General features: G+C 44.4%; 1 protein-coding gene across 2 annotated transcripts in view; it reads right to left on the reverse strand.

Moving 5' to 3' along the window:
• The window catches only part of RCBTB1 (RCC1 and BTB domain containing protein 1), a 56,519-nt gene that overhangs the window by 12,499 nt on the left and 20,502 nt on the right, over positions 1-23,518 (reverse strand). For both annotated transcript variants that reach the window (XM_056133056.1, XM_056133057.1), the window contains 6 exons: positions 19,378-19,544; positions 13,597-13,755; positions 7,373-7,480; positions 6,812-6,954; positions 5,579-5,769; positions 2,931-3,057 (listed from right to left, as the gene is read on the reverse strand). In XM_056133056.1, coding sequence (XP_055989031.1) covers positions 2,931-3,057; positions 5,579-5,769; positions 6,812-6,954; positions 7,373-7,480; positions 13,597-13,755; positions 19,378-19,544 — 895 coding nt within the window. The remainder of the gene's footprint in view (positions 1-2,930; positions 3,058-5,578; positions 5,770-6,811; positions 6,955-7,372; positions 7,481-13,596; positions 13,756-19,377; positions 19,545-23,518) is intronic.

A 23,518-nucleotide genomic window follows, 5' to 3' on the forward strand; every position in this document is an offset into this window, starting at 1 on the left:
GGGCAGACCCAGCACCCCTTACTTCCTGTGATGGTGCTTCTGTGGGAGAATCACACACTCATGCCGGTGCTCACAGGGGGCTACACGTTTTCATAGAAATGGGCTGGGGCACTGGGACCCACACAGCCAGGAGACCGTGAGCAGGCCAGCTACCACTTCCACACCCCCAGTCAGCTTTTCACTAGCCTGCCTTCTAAACAGGATTTTGTACAGATATTTTAAAGCAGCCTTTTTTTTTTTTTTCCAGTTCTGGGAATTGATCTAGGGTCTTAAAACATGCAACCATCAGTGAGCCACCATGCTGACACTAATACACACCTTTTATTTTTTTTTTTTTCTGGTTTGAGGGCCACACCTAATGGTGCTCAGGGGCTACTCCTATTTGCTGGCTAGTTTTGGTCTTGAACATTCAAAGCTGCATTCACAAGGGAACTCTGGTTTTTACTTTTTGTCTTTTGGTAACACCTGGCAATGCTGGAGTTACGACAGGGTCCAGGAGACCCTATGTTGTGGTGTGGAGTTGAATCAGGGTGGCAGCTGCCAATGCCCCATGTAAGGCAAATGCCTTCCTCCCTGCCCTCTGTCCTTGCTTTCCAGGCCAAGATATTAATTTTCAACAATGAAATTCAGGAAATTCAGAAAGAAGAGCTCAAACTCTTGGACATGTCTTCAGCATCTAAGTGATTACATTTGCTTGTTTCATGTGTGTGCGTATTTCCTTCTTTTGTTTTTTGAGGTATAGGGCTCAGTTCTGGCTCTGTGCTCAGGGACCACTCCTGGCGGGCCTGGGGGACGATATGGGATGCTGAGGATTGAACCTGGGTTGGCTCCATGCAAAGTAAGCGCTCTCCTGGCCATACTAACGCTCTAACCCACGTCATCTGCATATTCTTATAACTGTTTTCAAGGTGAATGGGTTCAGGGCTAAGCTGACTGCTGTTCCCTCAGGAACAGAAAGATGAAAATTTTTCCCTTTCCAAGTAATGCCCTGAGCATTGCCAGGCGTTACCAAAATACAAAAAGTAAAAACCAGAGTTCCCTTGTGAATGGAGCTTTGAATGTTCAAGACCAATACCAACCAACAGTTACTGCACTCTTTACAACAGGGAGTTTGGCAAAAGCTTGATTTTAATTAAGAGCAAAAGGTCAAATGCAGGAAATAAATGCTGAGTTACTGTCCCGAGGCTAAGACAAAATCACAGAGCAGATTTACTGACTGTGCTTCTGCTTCAATACCAGTTCCAAGCAGAACGTGCAAGCATTCCATGCCACTTCAGGCCGACAAGGGCTCACCCCAAGGCAGGGCCAGCCAGAGCTGGGGCAGGGGCACGCGCCCAGCACGGTGGCGCCCGGCAGCCACATCACCAAGGCACAGGTGTGCATGTATGTCCTGAGGGACAAAGAATCAGCATGATGACAAACCTGACAAACCGCTCCTCTGTGACACATCAGACCACGATGGCTCTGTGGTCGTGGGGTATGTGTGTGCGGGGGTGGGGAGGGGTGGGGTTTATTTGTGTGCAAAGTCTGACTGCATAAAATATGGAAGAATAAAATCCGAAACATTGTTAAAATGATAAGCAATTAGAAATAAGTTTTACACACAAAATTGAGTCTTTTCCTGCTGCTGTTCCCCTACGTCGGAAGCTAGGGTGTTGGGCACAAGACAAGTGCTCAATCCTGAGCTACATCCCTAGGCCTAAAGAAAGGCTGCTGTAGCTGTTTTTCAGCCATACCTGATGGGGCCCAGAGGACCACGGGGTCCTGGTCTGCAAAGCAGCATTCCAGGCCTTTGACTGTCTCCCCTGGCCTCACAACTCAAAACTGGCACGCTGAATTGACAGAGAGGAGTTACTCTAAGAAACTTAACATCACAGAGCTGGACCGCCAACTTTGTGCAATGAGTAAATTTAATGAAAAAAATTTATGAACTAAAAAAATCTTAGGAATTATCTTTATAATCAAATGTCTTTGTGTACATATATCCATAATCAAACCGCTTTTTTCAGCTAACATACATCTCTCACTCTCTATAAAAGGAGAACACCTTTTGTAAGCCAAATGTTAACTTAATTAAAAAAAAAAAAGAAGAGGAAGAAGAGAGAAGGGGCTGGAGTGATAGCACAGCAGGCAGGGCATTTTCCTTGCACATGGCTGACAGGGCTTTGATCTCCAGTATTCCATATGGTTTCCGAACACTGCCAAGTAATTCCTGAGAGCAGAGCCAAGAGTAAGCCCTGAATACTGCTGGGTGTGGCCCACAAACAAAACCAAAAAAAGAGGAAAAAAAGAAAAAAAAAACTCCTGTAGAATGCAGATTAAAACTACAAAACAATCCACACTATACTAGTATCTTTTTTTTTGGTCAACACTTCAAGTCAGGCTGCTCAACTCAGCACAAGGTATCAAACCTCTAATGTGTATGTAAAGGAGAATGATACAGTTTTGCTTCAGAAATGCAGTACTATCTTGTACCACATGTGGTTTTTGCTCGCTAAATGGAAATGCGTGACCAACAATTTTTGGTTAAATTGACGATAATTATCTGATTATCAACAGTAATTCTACAATAAATATTTTTTGGTTGGTATGTGGGTCACACCCAGCAGTGTTCAGGGCTTACTCCTGGCTTTGTGCACAGGGATCATTTCTGGTGGGGCTTTGCAGGACCACATGGGATGTTAAGTATCAAACCCAGGTCGGTCATATAAGATAAATGCTATACTAATGCTATACTTATTGCTATACTATACTATTGCTTTGATCCCCGAGAAAAAAATATTTTAAATCATCAGTGACATTTGGAAAATAATCAGTATTATGAGAGTTTTTAATTAAAGCTATTTCTTATCATAATCCATTTTGTGGAATAATAGGGACTGCAAAAAAGGAAATAAAGTCATTGACATCTCAAGCTCATGCAAAAATACCTGATTTTCAAAACAGCTTTGTGCACATGGATGAATTTCCCATCAATCCGAAACTTCAGGTCAGCAGTTTCTGGACTATCAAATTCTTTCTTTAGTGACTCTGCTACTGTTAAAAAATCTTCATGTTCTGAAAGCAACAAATATATTATTAACAGAAAACTCAAGAATTAAGATTTGAAAGCTTTCAAAGGATATATAATCCATTTTTCTCCCCCCCCAAAAAATCATACCTTATTTGACAAATCAGTTACACTGTATTGTAAATATTCTGCAAAAGTAAACTACAAAAAATAAGTACTCAGGAAAAAAATAGCAGTCTTATAGGCCAAATCATTAAAAAATACAGAGCTGGAGAAATAATATACAGGTTAAGGAACCTCCCTTGTAGATGACTGGTTAAAGAAACTCTGGTAAATCTACACAATGGAGCACCATGTAGCTGTTAGAAAAGATGAAGTCATAAAATTTACATACAAGTAGTACTACATGGAAAGTATCATGCTAAGCAAAATGAGTCAGAAAGAGAGGGACAGACATAGAAAGATTGCATTCATCTGGCGAATATAAAGTAACAAAATAGGAGACCAACACCCAAGAATAGCCGAGGTAAGTACCAGGAGGATTACCCCATGGCTTTGAGGACAGCCACACATGCTAGGGGAAAAGGCAGCTCAGATAGAGAAGGGAGCACCAAATAAAGGTGTTGGGAGGATCCTTCCAGCATGGGAATTCATGCTGAAAGTGGATTATAGACTGAACATGATTGCCACTCAATGCAAACCACAGCACCCAAAAGGAGAGAGAACAAAGGGAAATGCCTTACCACAGAGGCAGGGTAGAATGGGGAGGGATAGGGAGTGGAAGGGATACTGGGATCCGTGGTGGTGGAGAATGGGCACTGGTGGAGAGATGGGTACTTGATCATTGTATAATCGAAACGCAAGCACAAAAATTTGTAAGTCTTCAACTGTACCTCATGGTGTTTCACTAATAAAAATTTAAAAAAAAAAGAAGCTGCCTTGCACATGGTGGACCTGGGTTTGATCCTTAGCACTAAATATGGGGTCCAGGGTCTCTGCTGGGAGACAAGATGTCACTCCTTGATTGTACTTGGGGAGTCTTATGGTGCCAGGGACTGATACTGGGGACCCAACCAGAGTTGACTGCATACAAGCCAAGGAGTTTGGACCACTGTACTTTCTCCTGCCCCTCTGTGTGCTTTATGATCAAAGTCTGCAAGGAAACGGCATCTGGCTAATTTCGGGACTGGCGCCTACAGCCCCCCCCCACTCCCACAGTGGAGAGTTCTCTGCGCTGCAGAGCAAGGTAGCTAACCTCCAACAGTGGGTGTGGTGTCCCTGCCCCCTACACTGGGTCACCCCTGAAATACAGAAAGAAAATGACTAAGAAGAGCAGGAATCTCGCAGTCTAAGTGGAAACCCCACCCATCTCTCCTCCCTTCTCACTCCCAAACCCCAAGCTGTCTCTGAGGACACTGAGGGGTTTCCCCTTCTGCATCTGGTCGGAGTGTTCAAGGTCACTCTTGCCCCATCTTGGTTTCTGGCAACAAGTACTACAAATCTTTTCAAAGAAGAAATATTCTTCAGAGGGGACATTTCAATACTGGACTTTTTCTCCTGACAGGTTTTTCTCCTTACAAATCAATAGTAAGGGGTGTATCACTGTAATCCTGTTGTTCGTCGATTGCCTCGAGCAGGCCCCAGTAATGTCTCCTTCATCCAAGCCCTGAGATTTTAAAAGTGCCACATTCGAGGCTCTTTCAAGGTCAGGAGAACGAGACCCATCATTGCTACTGGTTTTTGGCGTATTGAATATGCCACAGGGAGTTTGCCAGACTCTGCCATGCGAGTAAGGGGTGAGGGGAAACAAACCATTCTGATTTTCAATCAGTGAAGTTTTCAATCAGGGAAGGAAGGAATATACGATAAATTTAATGAGCCTATTTTTTCCTGAGCTTAGCATTATAAAAATGAAAGGATATTTGTTTGGAAAAGGATGCTATACAGAATTAGGACGTTAAGATGGGGGACCAGAGAGATAGGAAGATGGGCAGGATGCTTGCCTTTTACTCCACGGACCCAGGTCCAACCCCAGGCAGCCAGTTTGGTCCCTGATTCCCATCAGGAGTGATCACTGAGCACAGCCGAGTGTGGTCCCCAAATAAAAAACAAACAGAAATACTGAAGATGAGACGTGGGTGACAGTGGGCAGGCGTGGTGAGAGGTGGGGGTTGTGCAGCATCACGAATGCACCCCACGCCTCTGAACCATACACTTTAAAGGGACAGACTGCCCGCTGCTCTTCGCCCTGAGAGTGGGCATGGAGGCTCACAGGCTGGGTGGCAGTGCTAGAGACCAGAGGTCTAAGGGGAAGAAACTTACAAAACTGAGGCCAAGTGCCTCCCAGTCGCATCTGCTCCCACTGAGCCAGCCCTGAAGCACCTCTCAACAGAATGAAAGTGTGGAAGAGTCAACAATGCCTAGAGAACACTTTATATATACAGACAGAAACAACAGTACTCTGCAGGCAGAATTGGGGGTAGGACACATATATGCCAGAACTGAAACAACCCGTGACCAGCTAACAGCAGAGAGAGACAGGCCAGTAGGGCAGACCTGAGATCTTACCCACAGACAGGAGGCGCCATGAGACGGCAGGCGTGGCGAAGCAGGCGAACACGTCGTCTGTGCAGGAGAAGTGGGTGAGGTGGGGCAGGATCACGGACTGGCCCCGGCACTGGCCCCACATGTACACGTGTCCACCCTGGGTCTTGGCGGCAGAGGTGTGGGCAGAGTGGCAGGCTGCAATCTCTACCACCCTGGAAAGTTTTCAGAAAGGAAAGAAAAGGCACATCATTCCCTTCTCACCGATGCCCACGGCACAGCACAGCACAGCACAGCACACGGGGTAAGTTCACAGTTCATGCTCAGAACAGCCCACAGACAGCCCAGCTGCAAGATCAGGGTCACACACTGAGCTGAGTCTTCTTTGCCTGGCCCCCTCCTGACATCACTTTTGGTGAGAATCATCATTTGGACTTGAAAAAGGGAACAAAATAATAAAGGAATAGACACTGACAAAATGTCTTGATTGTCTCGGGGGATTTGACAGTAGCAAAAAGAAAGAAAAAAAGGAAAAAACCCATCTTCATATTATTATTTTCTTACAAATACAACTTCCTCATAACCCTTACTAGATCCCCACAGGCTCACTGGGCCAATGAGCGCACATCTGGGGCCTCTGAATTCTGAACATATCAATTCAAATGGACTCTGGCTCAGACTTAAGCCTTTGCTTAGAGAGGGTCCCAAAATCAGAAGTCATCACTCAAAAGCTCAGCAGTGTGGGTTAATAAACACTGAGCATCTATTCCGGCAACATGCTTTACAATCAACTCAATACTGAAACAGATCGTGTCCTTCCAAGGAGCATATCTTAATGCTCTAAAAGCTATTTTACCAGGCCAGAGTGACAGCACACTGGGCAGGGTGTTTGCCTTACACATGACTGACCCAGGCTTGATCCTTGGCATCCTGTATGGCCCCCTAAGTACCACTGAATATCACCAGGTGTCGCCCCAAAACCAATACAAAGGGGAGGGAAGCTATTTTACTTTCATACTAATTAGACAGCAAGAAGTCTGTGTGAAGGCACATCTCTGTCTACTGATCACAGGTTACTTCAGTGAGATGTACTAGAATCCTGTCCATTCGTGCTCAGTCTGACTGGCACGTCAACTCTTTTGTTCAAAGGAGAATGTTCATAAACAGAGGACTTACGAAGCCAAATACCACAGCCCTGGCGCACCTCCCCGAGGCCCTGGAGCACATGCAACCCCAAGACCAGGTGCGGTCATTTACCTTTCTTTCTCCACCATGATGTGTGCTGGGCTTAGCAGGTTATTTTTATTGCCAGTTCCCAACTGCCCATACGTGTTAGCTCCCCAGGCATACAACAAGCCCTCATCGGTTAGTGCTAGAGTGTGTGCATAGCCGCAGACAATCTGCAAGTAAATTGAAATGGTTACCACAAACAGGAAAACAGGAAGGACAGGGGCAAAAAAAAAAAATCTATGTAATGATTCCAGCCAGCTCCAGCAGAACGCCAACACCTCGTCAGGCGGCGACTGACATTTTCTGGAACATTAAAAAAAGATCAGAGAAGCTGAAATCTGAGACTTGGGATCTTCCCGCCCCTCCACCCTCACCCCCCACCCCTCGCCAACTTCTCAAGATGAATGTGCCTCTACCATCAAGTTCCTTCTCAGGGGAACTCAGGGACAATATAACACTTAGTAAAGAGTGGACGAGGAAGGCACGAAAAATCGTCTGCAAAGATATCTTCTGAATGAATCCCCACTATTCCCCAAGGACAGCAGGGTCCCTGGGTGGGTGCTGGCAGCTGGGATGGGTCACACATACCTGGTTGACGCACACGCTGTGCAGAGCTGCCACTCTCACCGGGGTCAGCTGATTGCCATTATTGCCCAGGCCTAGCTGGCCGTTGCCGTTGTAACCCCAGCCATAGACCTTGGGAGAGAAGGGAGAAGAGAGACTTCTGAAGGGGCTAGTGCAGGGCAGGGAGACAATACAGGGTGAAGGTGTGTGTCCTGCATTGCAGGTGGCTGACTGGGTCAGACTCCTAGCACCGCCTGGTCCTCTGAGCAGCACCAAGCATTGCAGATGGACCCTGCAAAGACCCAAGTAACACTGCACCCTGCATCCTCACATCGAGCTACTGGCGTGATTGGCTAGAATAGCCAAAAGAGGCCCTTGGGGCTGCTAGGAAAGACCCCACCACCCTCCAACAAACATAAAACAAAAGGGGCTAGTACAACAGATGAGTATGTGAAGAAACTGCGGGATGAGGGGATGGAGTTGAGGATATGGCTTAGTGTTAGAGCATTTGTTGCATGTAGGAGGCCCTGGTTTCAATCCCGTGAAAAAAAAAAAAAAAAAAAGGAAGGAAAGAAGGAAAGAAAATTGTGGTATATATTCAGAATGGAATACTACTCAGAAAAGAGAAAACTGCAATTCACTGCAACTTGGATGGAACTGGAAGGTGCCAAGCTAAGTAAAAAGAGTCATAAAGAGGACAAATACCGATGATTTCACTCACAAAGTAAGGGAAGAGTGAAGGCAGAGAACACGATGCCGTGATTCAGCCAGCACAACCGGGCTGGAGGGGTGCAGAGACACGGCAGCCAGCGGCAGGCAGGGGCAGGACGCCTAAAATACTTACACTTTAATCACTTTAATAAGAAGGCGGGCTGGAGCGATAGCACAGTGGGTAGGGCATTTGCCTTGCACGCCGTCAACCTGGGTTCGACTGCTCCGCCCTTCTCGGAGAGCCTGGCAAGCTACCGAGAGTATCCCACCCACACGGCAGAGCCTGGCAAACTCCCCATGGCGTATTCGATATGCCAAACACAGTAACAACAAGTCTCACAATGGAGACGTTACTGGTGCCCGCTGGAGCAAATCAATGTACAACGGGAGGACAGTGCGACAGTGCTAATAAGAAGACGGAATAAAAGCAGCTAGTTGCAGTGGAGAAATAAAAAGAAAGTCACCCAGCTTCGATAGGGAGCAGGGAGTTGGGGGGGGACAGGGGACAGGGAGACAGCGGAGAGAAGCAGCTCCCTAGGGAGGAGTGACTGACAGTACTGTCAATCCCAGTACCTCAGGAAAAATTGTTTTTAAGGAAGAAAATGAAGTCTGTGCAAACCTAAGCTTCTTCACTGCAATGCTGCTCTTCTCTCTTCCCTGTGTGATGAGAAACAGATACCTACACAGAAGGAGTGCGGCAGGGTGGGGATGCCGGAACCTGGCATTAGTTCTGATCCTATGCCTTAACTGCACAGCCTTGGGCAACTCACAGATTCTTGCTTTATACATGAGAAGCAGTGGCCCTTTAACAGTTTACTCAGCACCTGCAGTGTGTTGGGACATTGTGGAAAATATTGGGTGGACTCTTTGGTCAGAGGTCTACAGGCGACAAGTGTTGCAACAGAGAAGCGATGACGGACTGCAGGAGCAGAGAGCAGAGGGGAGCGAGTGGAAGCTTCAGGAACACTGTTCAGCATGGAGAGGTGGGCAGGGCTGGAGGCGCCCGGGCAGTGGGGTCAGGATGCCAGAGGCAGGCTCAGAGCGAAAGAGGACAGCACAGACACAGGCAAGGCAGTGGCTAGTGGGGAGCAGAGTCTAGAAGGAAAAATGACAACCACGGCATGAAATTCCCAATCAAATGCCAGGGAAAGAGGAATGCAAGATTTAACGGCAGAGCTAAGTCACGTGATCAGATCTGCTTTTGGTAAAGATTACCCTAGCCACAAGCTGGAGCAACAGCACAGTGGGTAGGGCGTTTGCCTTGCAAGTGGCCAACATGGCCGACCCAAGTTCGATTCCTCCACCCCTCTCGGAGAGCCCGGCAAGCTACGGAGAGTATCTCGTCTGCACGGCAAAGCCTGGCAAGCTCCCTGTGATGTGTTCGATATGCCAAACACAGTAACAATTGTCCCAATGGAGACGTTACTAGGCCCGCTCGAGCAAATCGATGAACAACAGGAGGACAGTGACAGTGACCCTGGCCACAAGAAGGAAGGGGAGTGGGGAGTGTGAGACCAGAGGCAGAAAGGTCACTCAGATGACCACTCCTCAGGAAAAAGAGGGACAGTGACAGGGACGGGCACAGTGGTGGCAACACTGGGACCAGGACAGGGAGAACTGGGTAGGCTGAAAGTTGCAGATGGAGGCCAACCTCCCACCCTCGCCACCATGTAAGTTCATTCATAGGCCCTGTTCCAGAGACTCAAATAAATTTTGAAAGAGATCAACTAGCTGCAAAGAATTTCTTGAATACCTGTTCATGGCTGAGACCTCTAGGAGGATCTCGGAAGCCGGGGGCAAGCCAGCTACTGCCCTAACAGTCTTGGTGGACACGCTCAGTCCCCAAAGCCACCGCCATGGCTCCAGCTAGACTGCCCAGTTTAATATTCTGGATTTTCTGGAGTACACAGCCATTATCTGTGGCCACAAGACATCTCCAAACTCTACCTCACTGACATCCCAGTAGGAGCACACCAGATTGGGTGGGAATGTAACATGGAAGTCAACCAATCTCAGAACACAGAAGCCTTAATTCACAGTAACAGCATAAGAAACCCTCAGACAAGGGCTTAATGTCCCCATGGTGAGACACAACAATTTTCACAAATTTTCTTTTACGAAAATAATTTTTGACTGTTCTGGAAATATTTTTTGACTGTTCCATTAGCGATTCAGTGGTAACAAGCAATATAAAATGATTATTATGGGCTGCTACAGGGGCAGGCTTGAGGGAAGGCTGGGGAATTGGGGGCAGTGATAGAGGGAAACATAACGGTGATGGGATTGGTGTTGGAATACTGAATGCCTACAGCAAATCCTCATAAACAACTTTGTAAACTACAGTATTTAAATAAAGTGGAAAAAATAAATTTAAAAGTCACAAAGGCAAATATGGCAATTCGCCCAAGTCTGGTGTGGGAGGGCAGCGGCCAGCAGAGGGGCAGGCCTCCATAGTGTTCAATGGTTTACGGTTGCCTGTGGCGCCTTGGGGCAATGTCCTGACCAGAGTAGAGTAAAGGTGTAGCTCAAACAAGAAAGCCGAGATGTGTGTATGTTGGGGTGGGGGTGCAGCGGCAAGATGTGTATGGGGGGTGGAGGCAGGGGCTCCTACATGACAACGTATACAGCAAACGGGCTCCAGTGGGACTCTCCAGGCCAAGGGAAAACGAGGGCTGAACTTCGGGTACTAACGAGAACTGGTTAAATGTGTCAACAGGTTTCAACTTTTTGTCCAGAAATTCAGCAATAGTTATCAAAAGACTTTCCGCCCTTGAGCGTATATTATTATAGAAGTGTAGGGATGGAGCTTAACACCTGTGTGTGTGAAGCTCACGGCACCCCACCCAACGGCTGTCAAAATATGTAACAGGAAGTGCCATCAAGATGGTCAGGGGGGGAAGGCACTTGCCTACGCTACTGCCAACTCTGGTTTGATTTTAGGGCATTACAGATGGTCCCCCGAGCAATGCCAGAGATCCCTGAGTACAGAGGCCAGAGCAGGACCTGAGCACATATTGGACTTGTTCCCAAAACAAAAAACAAGCAAGCAACAACATATGTAATAAAAAAACTCTCTGACCCAGAAACCTTGTTTCTGCAAACTTGCTCTTTTTACTATACACACACACACACACACAGAGAAAAAAATTTGTGCAACATTGTACGACTAAGAACAACTGAAATGCGTATGTGGGTTTTGTGATAGAAATCTCCAGGCTCTCATGGAGTCCAGGATGGGCGACCTCCCTGCATCTTCCTGTTCTTCTGGGAGTCTGACAGTTATGTTCACAAACTGCCTCTGGCACCATATAGGCTCATTAATGGCCGTGATCCAGAAACTGACAAATCTCCCAAGAGAGCAACAAGCTACACAGATGCCTCTGGACCCTGAAGTTACCACCCAGTGAAAAACTTAACTCCAGATGTATCACCTTATTTAAAATTTTAGAATTCCTGGTCCAATTATCTCACTCTATGCCACTGATGTACTGAGAGTAGCACACCATAATCTGATGGGACGTAAAGTAGAAGGTGACCAATCTCGATCAAAATAAGAAAAAGTTTTAGCAACAAGGCTCAACCTGAATAGCATGTTAGTAATCTCTTATACAAGGGCTCAATGGCTCCAGGATGAGATGCAACAATCTTCACACACTTTCCTCTGAGGAAACTTTTTGGGGTCATTTTTAGCGAATTATTCATAATAGGCAGTACAAAATAAATTATTTAGGTCCTGCTTTGGGAGTGGGGGGAAAATTCAAAATAATGGTAGTGGGAAAGCGTAATGGTGGTGGGATTGGTGTTGGAATATTAACTGTAATAAATTATTATGAAGAATTTTTATAAAAAAATTAATTTAATTAAAAAAAAGGAAGTGAAAACAACTGAAAAGCACACTAGTGGGTTCCAGATATGGGTCATCTGCATAAGGAAAACCAAGAAGCCATAATATGAAAAGAAATTATTCATGGTTTTGGTCTGAGAAGAATCAGGTAAGACCTATTTATTATTTAGGGAAGATCAAAAATAGCAGACACAATAATTCTGTTTAAAAAGGTGAGTATGAGCCAGAGCTGATTATGAGACAGTTCAAAGGGCTGGAGCACAAGCCTTCTATACAGGAGGCCCTGGTTGAATCCCCAGCATCACCTGGTCCTCTGAGCACCTTTAGTGGCCCAATTACATTAACCCATATATAATTATAGAGAACAGTCTAAAGCATATAATCAAGAGCTATTAACAAGATTGAAGGAAATTTTCTCAGCTTGCATCTATTTTACTTGTTTACCTTTGTTAAAATAATCATGATTGAAAAATTATATTTAAAAAATTTCAAAACATTTAAAAATTTTTAAATTATATTTTAAACTTATATTTTAAAAAATTATGGAAAATGTATACTGAAATAGAGATGTTAGATGACTATTTCAAATATTTTAGAATCATGCAGATTGATTTAAAAGTACCAGATTGATTTAAAAGTACACTAATATAGTGTGACTTTAGAATCTGTCAGGTTTAACAAGCATTAGCACTCCTCTGCAGGACACCACCACTGTGCTGGAACAAGTATCTCTGTCAATTCTGTGCCCCAAGGCTCACAGAGGAGGCAACAGGCCCACAAGAGCTGAAGTTGCAAACAGAACAATTTCAGTGAAATTTCCACTAGCTCAAAGGTTACCAGAGTAGAGAAGGTTACTAAAAGGTCTGTTTGTGAGGCTGGAGCAATAGCACAGCAGGTAGGGCATTTGCCTTGCACGCGGCCCACCCGTATTCAATCCCCAGCATCTCGTATGGTCCCCTGAACACCGCCAGGAGAAACTCCTGAATGCAGAGCTAGTAGTAATCCCTGAGCATTGCCAGTGTGACCCAAAAAGTCACTAAGTAAATAAATAATAAAAGGTCTAACTGCTTATTTATTTTCTGGGCTGGAAATCAGGCAAAAAACAAAAACACAACAAAATCCAAAAACTGATTAAAGACTTTGTACTTATTAGTCACTAACTGCTTGTAGACACCATCAGCTAATTTTAAAGTCACAGTTGACCTTTCCTTTGAAAGAAAAAGGTTGCACCAAGTGCCGTAACCCATAATAATGAAAAATGCTTAGAAAAATTAAGCATTTTGATCTTGTCTCCCCCCCTCCCCCGCCCCATTAGAATCTTTATTTACAGGTAAATCTGGCAGTTTAAAAATTTTTGTGCTAAGAGGGCTGCAGTGATAGGACAGCTGATAGGGTGTTTGCCTGGCAAGTGGACAAGCCAGGTTCAATCCCCAGCATCCTATATTGTCTCCCAAGTCCACTGGGAGTGATTCCTGAATACAAAGCCAGGAGTAAGCCCTGAGTACTATTGGGTGTAGCCCCCAAACAAACCAATAAAAAAACAACAACAATTCGTGCTGAGGAGCAAATATCCTTTGGTTAGTAATCCATCAGGAACCAGTGAGCCATCAAAACAAAACACTGGTCCTCCCACAATCTACCCAGGCAGCTCAAAAGAAGGAGGTGGAAAGAGAGGGGAATGCAGAGAGCTTACCTCACCATTGTCCAGAACAGCCATGGACGAGGTCTGGCCGCAGGCAATGCCCACCACCCTCTTGATGTGTAAACAGTTTGTGACTTTGCGAGGAGTCGGCTGATTTGCTGTAGAGCCTGAGCCCACTTGACCACAGTTGTTGTAGCCCCAAGCAAACACCTGCACACAAGAAGGGGAAAGAAGAGAAAGTGAAAATAATAAATTCTGGCATGGGGAGAAAGCACAGAGGGCGCAGCCTGGTGTGCACAGGGGCCCTCTATCAGATTCCCGGCCCCGCGGGGCTCCCCGAGCACCACACACCTTGGCTGCCGTCCAACACTGCTGAGTCCGAGCACCAAACCACCAGGTTTAAACCACCGGAGAATAAAACACTTCAGAAAGTCTCTTTTTGGGTCACACCCGGTGATACACAGGGGTTACTACTGGCTCATGCACTCAGGAATAACTCCTGGCAGTGCTTGGGGGACCACATGGGATCCTGGGGATAGAACCCAGGTTGGCCGCGCGCAAGGCTAACACCCTACCCACTGTACTATTGCTCCAGCCCCACACTTCGGGAAGTCTTACAATGCGCCAGGGGCTACAAGTCCTTTACATTCATTAATGTGTTTAATCCTCATAGGAACCCTGTCATGTGGCTCTGGCGAAGAAGCTAGTATCATGTTAACTTTATTTAGTTTTGTTTGTTTACTTTTGGAGTCATGCTCAGCTGTGCTCAGGATCACTCCTGGAAGAGCTCAGGGGGCCATACATGGTCCTGCGGACTGAACCCAGGTTGGCCACATGCAAGACAAGCACCTTATCCACAGTGCACCCCTCCCCCACCCCATCTCCACTTTGCATGTGGAAGGGGAGAGAGAGAGATGGCAAGTGACTTGCTTGAGGTTCCAACACTTGTAAGTAATAAGAGAGAAATTCGAAGGGAGTGTCCTGCTCTATTCTACTGCCTTTATAATTACACCTTGTGAACACCCTCGTGCACACCAGCAGGAAATGATCAGTAACACAGGAAACAGGGATGTGAAAAATTGACTTATTTTGAGGGGCACAAATACTTCTACCTCATGGAAACCTCATGAAACCATATTATGTGCTTTCTTGTCTCTCTACTCAACAACATGACGTATTACATAATCTTTTACTGATAACTCAGAATCATCTCAGCTGTTAATTATCAATCAGTGTTCCACATCATACACAGTAATGCTCATAAATATTAATGAGACATATTTCCCTATAGAAACAACATCAGGTCATGAGGCTATTCTTAGTGTCAGGGTCTCAGAGTTCTCTACTTCAATCCCGTTCCCTCCTACTCAGCTGGACTCCATTTACTTTTGGCCTGTGAGTTGCCAAGTCTGGAAATAAGGTTTCCATGAAAAGACACACAGATGACTGAGTAGCAAGGATTAAAAAAATCAAGTTATCCTAACAAACAGGAGTGTGGCCAGAGTGAAAAGGGACAAGGGATACTGGAAGCAAGAGAAACCTTGGCTCTAGGAACCCAGCCTAGTGCTTCTCCCCACCATCAGACACCCCTCAACCCCAACTGAACTTGCCCTTCACCTGCCAGTGAGAACTGTTTTCACAGTTCTTCCTTCTGTCACCATTTTCTAAGTTCACATGTGTCACGCTGCCCAAGGCAACAATAGTGAAACCCATCTCTTAAAATAATATGTGCTACAGATCTGTCTCACAGGTCCAGAAGTGGTAACCCGCTCACACTTCCTGGAGGTGGGGTCGCAGGAATATCCAGAATCCTCATCAGCATCTAGCACACTTTTCCAAAGCAGCACATTTAAGGGTAAAGTGAGATTAAAATAAAGCAGGAATACAGGCTGTACAAATAAGTGAATGCTATCTAATTTTATCCATCATTTCTCTGCACTTCTCAAACATCCCTTGTTCCCGTGAAATGCAGTTCTTTTATTTTAAAAGAGCTCAGGGAAATGAATGACGACTCTGGTTCCACTAACGGATACATGGGTTCGGCAAAAACGGCTTCAGCACATCAGTCACGGAATGTGGGATCCCTGCACTTCTCCAGTTTCTTCACCCACAACCTTCCTGCTTGGTAAAAATCAATGTAACATCATGGAAGGACTTCAAAAGGGAACAGCATTTGAGTTTTAAAAGTCATGGTGATATAAGGAAGACTGGACAGTCAAGTCAATAAAACAGTCTAAGGAGTAAGAGATCAAGGCAATAGTCCAGGAAGATAACAAGGTCTGAACAAAGGTTATGGAAATGAAGAAAAAAATAAGAAAAGAAAGCAGAATCATCAGATTCTGCTGGCAAATAAATGGCCCAGCTCCGTGACCAATCTCAGAGATGCTGCGGGTGGGCCAGCCCAGGCAGGGAGGCCCAGTGCTCCACCCACACCCAATCTCTGCCTGCAAATAAGCAGCTCAGCTGAGACGCCATGCTGCTAAACCATCTCAGCAGGAGCAAGACAAGATAGATGGGAGAGTTGTGTTGAAGCCCCCTAAGCTCAGTGAGTAAAAACAGTAACACAGAAGGCACAACGAGCACCCAGCAGCTCAGTAAAATACTCGGTAGATTTAATAAACATCATTTTGAGATACAGGTTGTAGCCCGCAATATGAAGTAAATTATTTTGCTTGCTAAGGGAACATCTTGGGGAGGGAGGAAACTGGGGACAGTGGTGGAGAGATCACACAGGTGGTGGGATTGGTATTGGATCATCCAATACTTGGCATGTTTGTATTATGAACAGTTTTGTAAGTCACGTTATTTTAACAGTTTCAAACATTTTTTAAAAAAAGGCAACATCAGTAGGACTGGCAGTCTTTAAGATAAGCATTCAGGAGCTGGAGTGATAGTACAGCCGGTAGGGCATTTGCTTGCATATGACTGACCCAAGATTGATCCCCAGCATCCCAAAGTGATCACTCAGTGCAGAGCCAGAAGTAAATCCTGAGCACTTCAGGGTATAAACCCAAACCAAAACAAAACAATAAAGCTTTGAACTTAGAGAATGAGCAGGTGGTCCTATATCCACTGAAATGTTAACTATTTGCTATGACATTACATCATCTGAAAAATAAGCATATATAGCAAAGTAGCAAAATTAATGGGGCCGGAGTGATAGCACAATGGTTAGAGCATTTGTGCTAGACGTGGCTGACCCAGGTTCATTCTGGGCCCCCTAGATGCCCCCTGAATTCAGTCAGGCGAAATTCCTCAGTGCAGGGCAGGAGTAACCCTTGAACATTGCCAAGTGTGGCCCCCCCACTCCAAAAAAATTCAAATTAATATGCAAAATCTGTTGCATTTCCATACACATTTATGTTGCATTTCCAAATACCTGGAAAACACAGTGGCACAGAATACATCTGGCAAGAAGTTTAACACAAAATATATAAAGAAATCATAAAACTAAACAATTTTTAAAAAAAAAAAACTAATGAAAAATGGGCACAGAGAAGGGAGAGAGAGAGAGAGAGCGCTCGCACGTGCACAAGAGAAGGGGGGGTAGAGAGAGAGAGAGGGAGAAGAAAGTACCTGCCATAGAGGAAGGTGGGGGTGAAGTCAGGGGGCAATGGGAGGGAAACTGGGTATATTGTTGGTGGGAAACGCACAATGGTGGAGGGATGGGTGTTTGAACACCATGACTAAAACCTAATCATGAAGGATCTGTTATTCAATTAAAAAATATTAAAAAAAAAAAAAGGAGACTGGAGGGATAGCATAGCAGGTAGGGCATTTGCCTTGCACCGGCCAGCCCGGGTTCGATTCCCAGCATTCCATATGGTCCCCCTGAGTACCGCCAGGAATAGTTCCTCAGTGTATGAGCCAGGAGTAACCCCTGTGCATTGCCGGGTGTGACCCCAAAAAAGAAGAGAAAAAAGTGAACAATACTACTTGCTAAAAAAAATGAAATTCTGCCACTTATAGTAATAGTGACAGACAGGACACACTGAATTTCGAAATAAGTCATTTGAAGAAACACAAACACCATACAATTTCACTCAGGCGTGGGATATAGTGAAGACTAACAGACGACTAAGTTAAACAAAAATAAACTTCTGGACTATTAATTAGTGGTTCCCAGAAAGGAAGGAAGAAGTCCGGATCTAGGAGGGGGAGTAATCCAAGACAAGGAGATGAACAAACTAATTTTCAATGTTGCATACCTGAAACCTACAGAGTATTATAATTCAATGAGAAGGAAGGGAGGGAGGGAGGAAAAAGCCCTCTGGGACCAAGTAAAAACTGTTCAACAGAAACATTATTTTGTCTTTTAAAGAAGAAACAAGGAGCTGTGGAGATGGTTCTAAGGCCTGGAACACGTTTCACCTGTGGGTGCTTCGGAGTTGAACCACAGTACACCTGATCCTCAAGCACTTCACTAGGGAGGAGTCCCTGAGCACCACCAGCTGTGACCCAAAAACGAAAAGTAAGTCTACTGAGTGGTCCTGATCATAAAACACAGGTTCTTATTAGAAGACTGTTCTCATGTTTTCAACTATTTTCTCAATATGCTAAATACAAATATGATCTTAAAAACCAACTTTTTGGAAGCAAGGCAAAATGGAATATGATCAGCTATTCCATTGCCTTTAGATACCACTTGGACAGAACTAAGAGGTGTGACATTAAGCAAAACAAGTCAAAAGGAGAAGGACAAACGTAAATGAACTCACCTACTTGAGGTATATAAAGAAATTAAAGTGAATGACTGACTTGGACCTACTGAAAACCAAGCCGTGGGCTTTGCGGAGAGAACTGAAAGAACAGAACAGGGGAGTGGACCGAGAGGCACACTGAAAGTGACATCAGGACAGCGCCTCCAGCACGTTGGTGCTACTAAGGTGTGGCTACCAAAAGCATTTGCATCCGTACTACTATAACCAGGCCACCTTAATAACAGTAAAATATTTTTAAAATTTAAAAAGCAAAGGCATGCTCACAAAAGCTTAACAGCAGAAACAAGAAATAAACTGATACCCGGATGCATATATGCTTTGGAATATTATTCAGCGTTTCAAAAGCGGGGAGGAGGGAAGCAGAAAGTACAGTGGGCAAGACACTTGCCTTGCACGCAACCAATCCAGAATTGATCAACAGCACCCAATCTGTTCCCCTGAGCACTAGAAGAATGATCCTCAGCACAGACCCAGGAGTAAGCGCTGAGTACTGCTGGATATGGCCCCCAAACACACAAATGAAAAAGGAGGGGTCGGGAGCTAGGACAGCTGTTAAGGAACATGCCTAGCATGTGCTCAGTCTAGCTCTGATCCCTGCACCCTTCCCTGCCCCAGTGCCGACGGGGCATCCTGTGCATCCTGAACAGCAGGGCTCAAGCAGCGTCGCACCTGCAGGCCCTCACTCACGCAGAGCAGACAGGCTACTAGCTGAGAACTGCCAGGGGACCCCGAGTCGTCCTGAGCACTTCTTAGGAGTGTGTCCTTCCCAACCCACCAGCACAAAAAAAAAAAAAAATCCAACCCCAGAAAAAAAAAGAGGAAATTCTGAAACATAATACAATGTGGCTGAATCCTAAAGACATTGTGCTAGGTGAAACAAGCCTGTCACAAAAAAAAGAAAAAAAAAAGACAAATCGTGAAGGATTGCACTTATATGAAATAATAAGAATAGTCAAATCAGAGACAGAGTAGAATGGTGGCAGCCAAAGCTTCAGGGAAGGAGGGAGTGGAGATACTGTTTAATGAGCTCACGGAAAGAGAAGAGTCCTGTGGGTGGATGGTGAAGGTGGCATATTTCATCACAACTTAGAGACTAATCCAGAGCACTTACCTCTCCATCAGCCGCCAGAGCCAGAGAGTGATGGGAGCCACAGGCGACTTCAACCACTTGCTTGATCAAGAGATTGGTACAGACCTGGATGGGGGCAATGCCTTGATTGGTCGTCCCGTTTCCAAGCTGGCTATATCCGTTGTGGCCCCAGGCGTAAACAACTCCATCTATACATGACGGCCACACAAAGAATCAGCTCTAAGAAGACATGGCAATCCCTGCACTTGCCTCCCCAGAATCTGCACAACTCATTCCCCAACCCTAATTTCTTACACATTGTCTCCTCATATAATGTAACCATTGATGATGAAGGGTTGGGGCAAGAGGAATGGATGAAAAAAGATGGAAAATCTATTAAAGATGGGACTTGGAACTAATACTGATAGCTTTGGGCCAGGAAGTCAAAGTATACAAAATGTACACAACTGAACAAATTATATACAAACTGGATCTTCTCAACCCTTTGTCCATCTCAATAGTTTCCGTCCTGGGTACCATGAAAAAAGGGCAGAAAACAAAGGAAAATTCAACACTAACCTTTGCCATCCTTCACCAAATACCAAGTCTAACGGGATCCTTGGTATGTGTATAATTTGCAAAGTACAGAGGAAAGAGGTATACTATTTGAACAATTATACATATTTGAGAGCTTCTCTCTGGCTGAATTATTTTAACAACTTTTAGAAATTTTTATGAGTATACCATGATTTACAAGGTTACTCACAATTGAGTTTCAGGCACACACTGTTCCAACACCAATCCCATCACCAGCGTCTTCCACCAATATCCCCTTTCCCTTGTATTCCCAAGCCTGCCTTTTTAAACCTTTCAATCTTTTTAGGATTGTGTAAAGTGGCTTTTCTGTTCTGTGTCATCTCTGGAAGAATTATATGTGTCTTTTTTCCTAAAGCATGCCTGAGTTTCAGGAGTAACATCCCCACGTTACACTCCTGTTTCCTGCCTTTCTCAGGAAACAAAGCCTATTAACCTAGGGAGGACACCTAGACCCACTAACAACAGGATGCAAGAGCTGCTCTCACACTGCTGGTTCATTTGATCCCAACACACTGAAATCTCTTCCAGGGAGCTCTGAAGAAGGTCCGAGGTATGTTTCACAACTCCTTCTCTTTATTACAGAAATTATGACAAAAGGAAAATGGGGAATTTTATCTTTAAGATGAGGTTCATAATTCTAAAAGTTTTTTTTTCAAAAGCACAGTATCATGTAAAAATTATAACAGGATAAAAACGTTCAAACAGGGGGCTGGAGAGATAGTACCCTGGGCCAACTTGCATGCAGCCGACCTGGGTCAGCTTTGATTCCCCAGCATCCAGTAACAGTTCCCTAAGCCTCAGCAGGAGTGATCCCTGAATGCAGTCAGGAGTAACACTTGAGAACTGACCAAAAACAAAAACAACACCAACAAAAAAACAAAAAAACAAAAACAAAGAAGAAATGTTCAAATGGGAGTTTTTCTAATATACAAAAAAATGAACTTGGACAGATATACATTCATTGTTTTTGAATAAGAAAACTCAGTATCAAAGATGCCCATTTTTTATATAAATTTTTAAATTTTAAAATCACTGTCACTGTCCTGTTGTTCATCGATTTGCTCGAGCGGGCCCAGTAACATCTCCATTTTGAGACTTGTTACTGTGTTTGGCATATTGAATACATCATAGGTAGCTTGCCAGGCTTTGCCGCGCGGGCGAGACACACTCAGTAGCTTGCCGGGCTCTCCGAGAGGGGCAGAGGAATCGAACCTGGCTCGACCGGACTGGCTGCGTGCAAGGCAAACGCCCTACCACTGTGCTATCGCTCCAGCCCATTTTAAAATAATGGTTAAAAATGCTTTGAGTTACTTTCTGGGCTAGACAAATTAGAAAGTCCACTGAGAAGAACAAAAATAGGGGTGAAGTGATAGTACAGGGCATAGGGCGTTTGCCTTGCACATGGCTGAACCAGATTCAATCCCTGGCATCCCATATGGTCCCCTGAGCATCACCAGGAATAATTCCTAAAAGCTGACCCAGGAGTGACCCCTGAACATTGCTGGGTGTGATTCAAAAAGCATTAAAAAATAAATAAATAAAGATAAAAACTCTAAGAAGCAAAAAGATAAAGTCAACTCCAAAAACCAAAACCTATGATGTTTCTAAAACTTAAGTTAATATTATTTTTTTGCTATCAACATTTATTTTGCAAAATATATGCATCTTTCTTTTTGGGGGGAATCACACCCAGGAGTTCTCAGGAGTCACGCCTGATAGAGCAAGGTGTGCCCATATAGGTTACTTAGTTTGAACCTGGTCATACACATGCAAGGCAAACTCATCTGGGTCAGGGCTTATGTTCTTGAAGAAATTTTGAATTATATTTTGTTTCCTTACTCTGGTCTGCTTAGGCTGTCTAGTTGCTTCTGATTCAATCTGGGGAGGTTGTTATGATTCTAAGAATTCATCCATTTCTTCTAGATTCTCCAGCTTAGTGGTATAGAATTAATTGTTCATGGTAACTCTAAACATTTTGTATTTTAAGGTCTCTGATGTATTCTCTACCCCTTTCATCACTTATCTGATTAAAATAGTTTTTTTCCCCATTTTTCATGAGACTAACTTAAAGTCTGTCAGTTTTGTTTGTTCTTTCAAAGAAAAAATAGCTCTTGGTTTCACTGACCCATTGTGTTGATTTTTTTATTTATACGTAATTGATTTCTGCCCTAACTTTTCTCATTTCTTTCTTTCCACTTACTTTGGGATTCATTTATTGTTCTTTTTCTAGTTTATCAAGCTCTGAGGTTGGGTTATTGATTTGAGCTTTTTCCTGTTTCCTGGTGTAACCCTGAGGGCTCTGGATACTCCCTTTAGTCTTGCTTTTGCTGTGTCCCAGAGGTTCTGACAGTTTGGATCCTCACACTTAATAATTTCAAGAAATTTTTTCATTTCTTCTTTGATTTCCTCTGACCAATAGTTAACTGCATGCTGTCTGGTTTCTAAATACTTGAATCTTTCCAATTTTCTTTTTATAGTTAATTTCTAACTTCATGGCATTGTGGCCTAAAACAAAACTAGTTTCTATTTTTGTCACCTTATAAACACTTGAATGAGCCCCTAGCATGTTGTCTATCCTGGAAAATGATCCACGTGCGCTGGGTTGGGGGGTGGAGTGCTGAAGGGTCCTATAGAGGGCTATTCATCCGAGTTCTTCCAATTCCTAATTTAGGGTTTTTGTTTCCATACTGGTGTTCTGTTTGACTGGTCTACCAGTGATGAGAGGGAGGTGTTAGAATTTCCCACTGATGCAGTTCATTGGGTCTATTAGCAGCTGTTTTATAAACTTTGCACTACTTCATTCAGTGCATATACATTGAGGAGATTTAAGTCCTCTTGATCTTTTGATCTCTTAACCAGTATGATATCAATGAATTTGTTCCCATTCCTCTATGAGGATTTTGAACATTTATTTTCCCCATTTGACATTTGTTGTTTATAGGGGCAAGTCAATATTCCAGGCATTGTTGGTTTAGATGCAACAATGTCTCCAGCTGTTGTCTGAGAAAGTTTTATTACTTCTTCATATCAGAGTAGTAACCTTGCAGGGTACAGTGTTCTTAGTTGGAGGTTCTTTTCTTTTTTTTTGCTTTTTGGGTCACACCCCACGATGGTCAGGTTTTATTCCTGGCAGTGCTCAGGGAACCATATGGGATGCGGGAGATTAAACTCGGTTCAACCATGTGCAAGACAAATGCCCTACCCGCTGTGCTGTGCTCCAGCCCCTGGAGGTTCTTTTTGTTCAGTAGCTGAATACCATTCCATTCTCTTCGTGCTTGTGGAGTTTCATTTGAGAAATCTGATGGGGATTTCCTTTGATTTACCTTGTATTTGAGGCTTTTTTTTTTTGGCTTTTTGAGTCACACCCAGCAATGCACAGGGGTTACTCCTGGCTTTGCACTCAGGAATTACTCCTGCCAGTGCTCAGGGACCATATGGGAACCTGGGTTGGCTGCGTGCAAGGCAAATGCCCTACCTGCTGTGCTATCGCTCCAGCCCTGAGGCTTTACTTTCTTTTGACGCTTTAAATGATCTCTGACTCTTGCCATTTTGACTACACTGTGTCTTGGTGTTGTTCTGGGTTCTG

The sequence above is a fragment of the Sorex fumeus genome, unplaced genomic scaffold (assembly GCF_029834395.1).
Source record: "Sorex fumeus unplaced genomic scaffold, SorFum_2.1 ptg000095l, whole genome shotgun sequence".
Lineage (NCBI taxonomy): Eukaryota > Metazoa > Chordata > Mammalia > Eulipotyphla > Soricidae > Sorex > Sorex fumeus.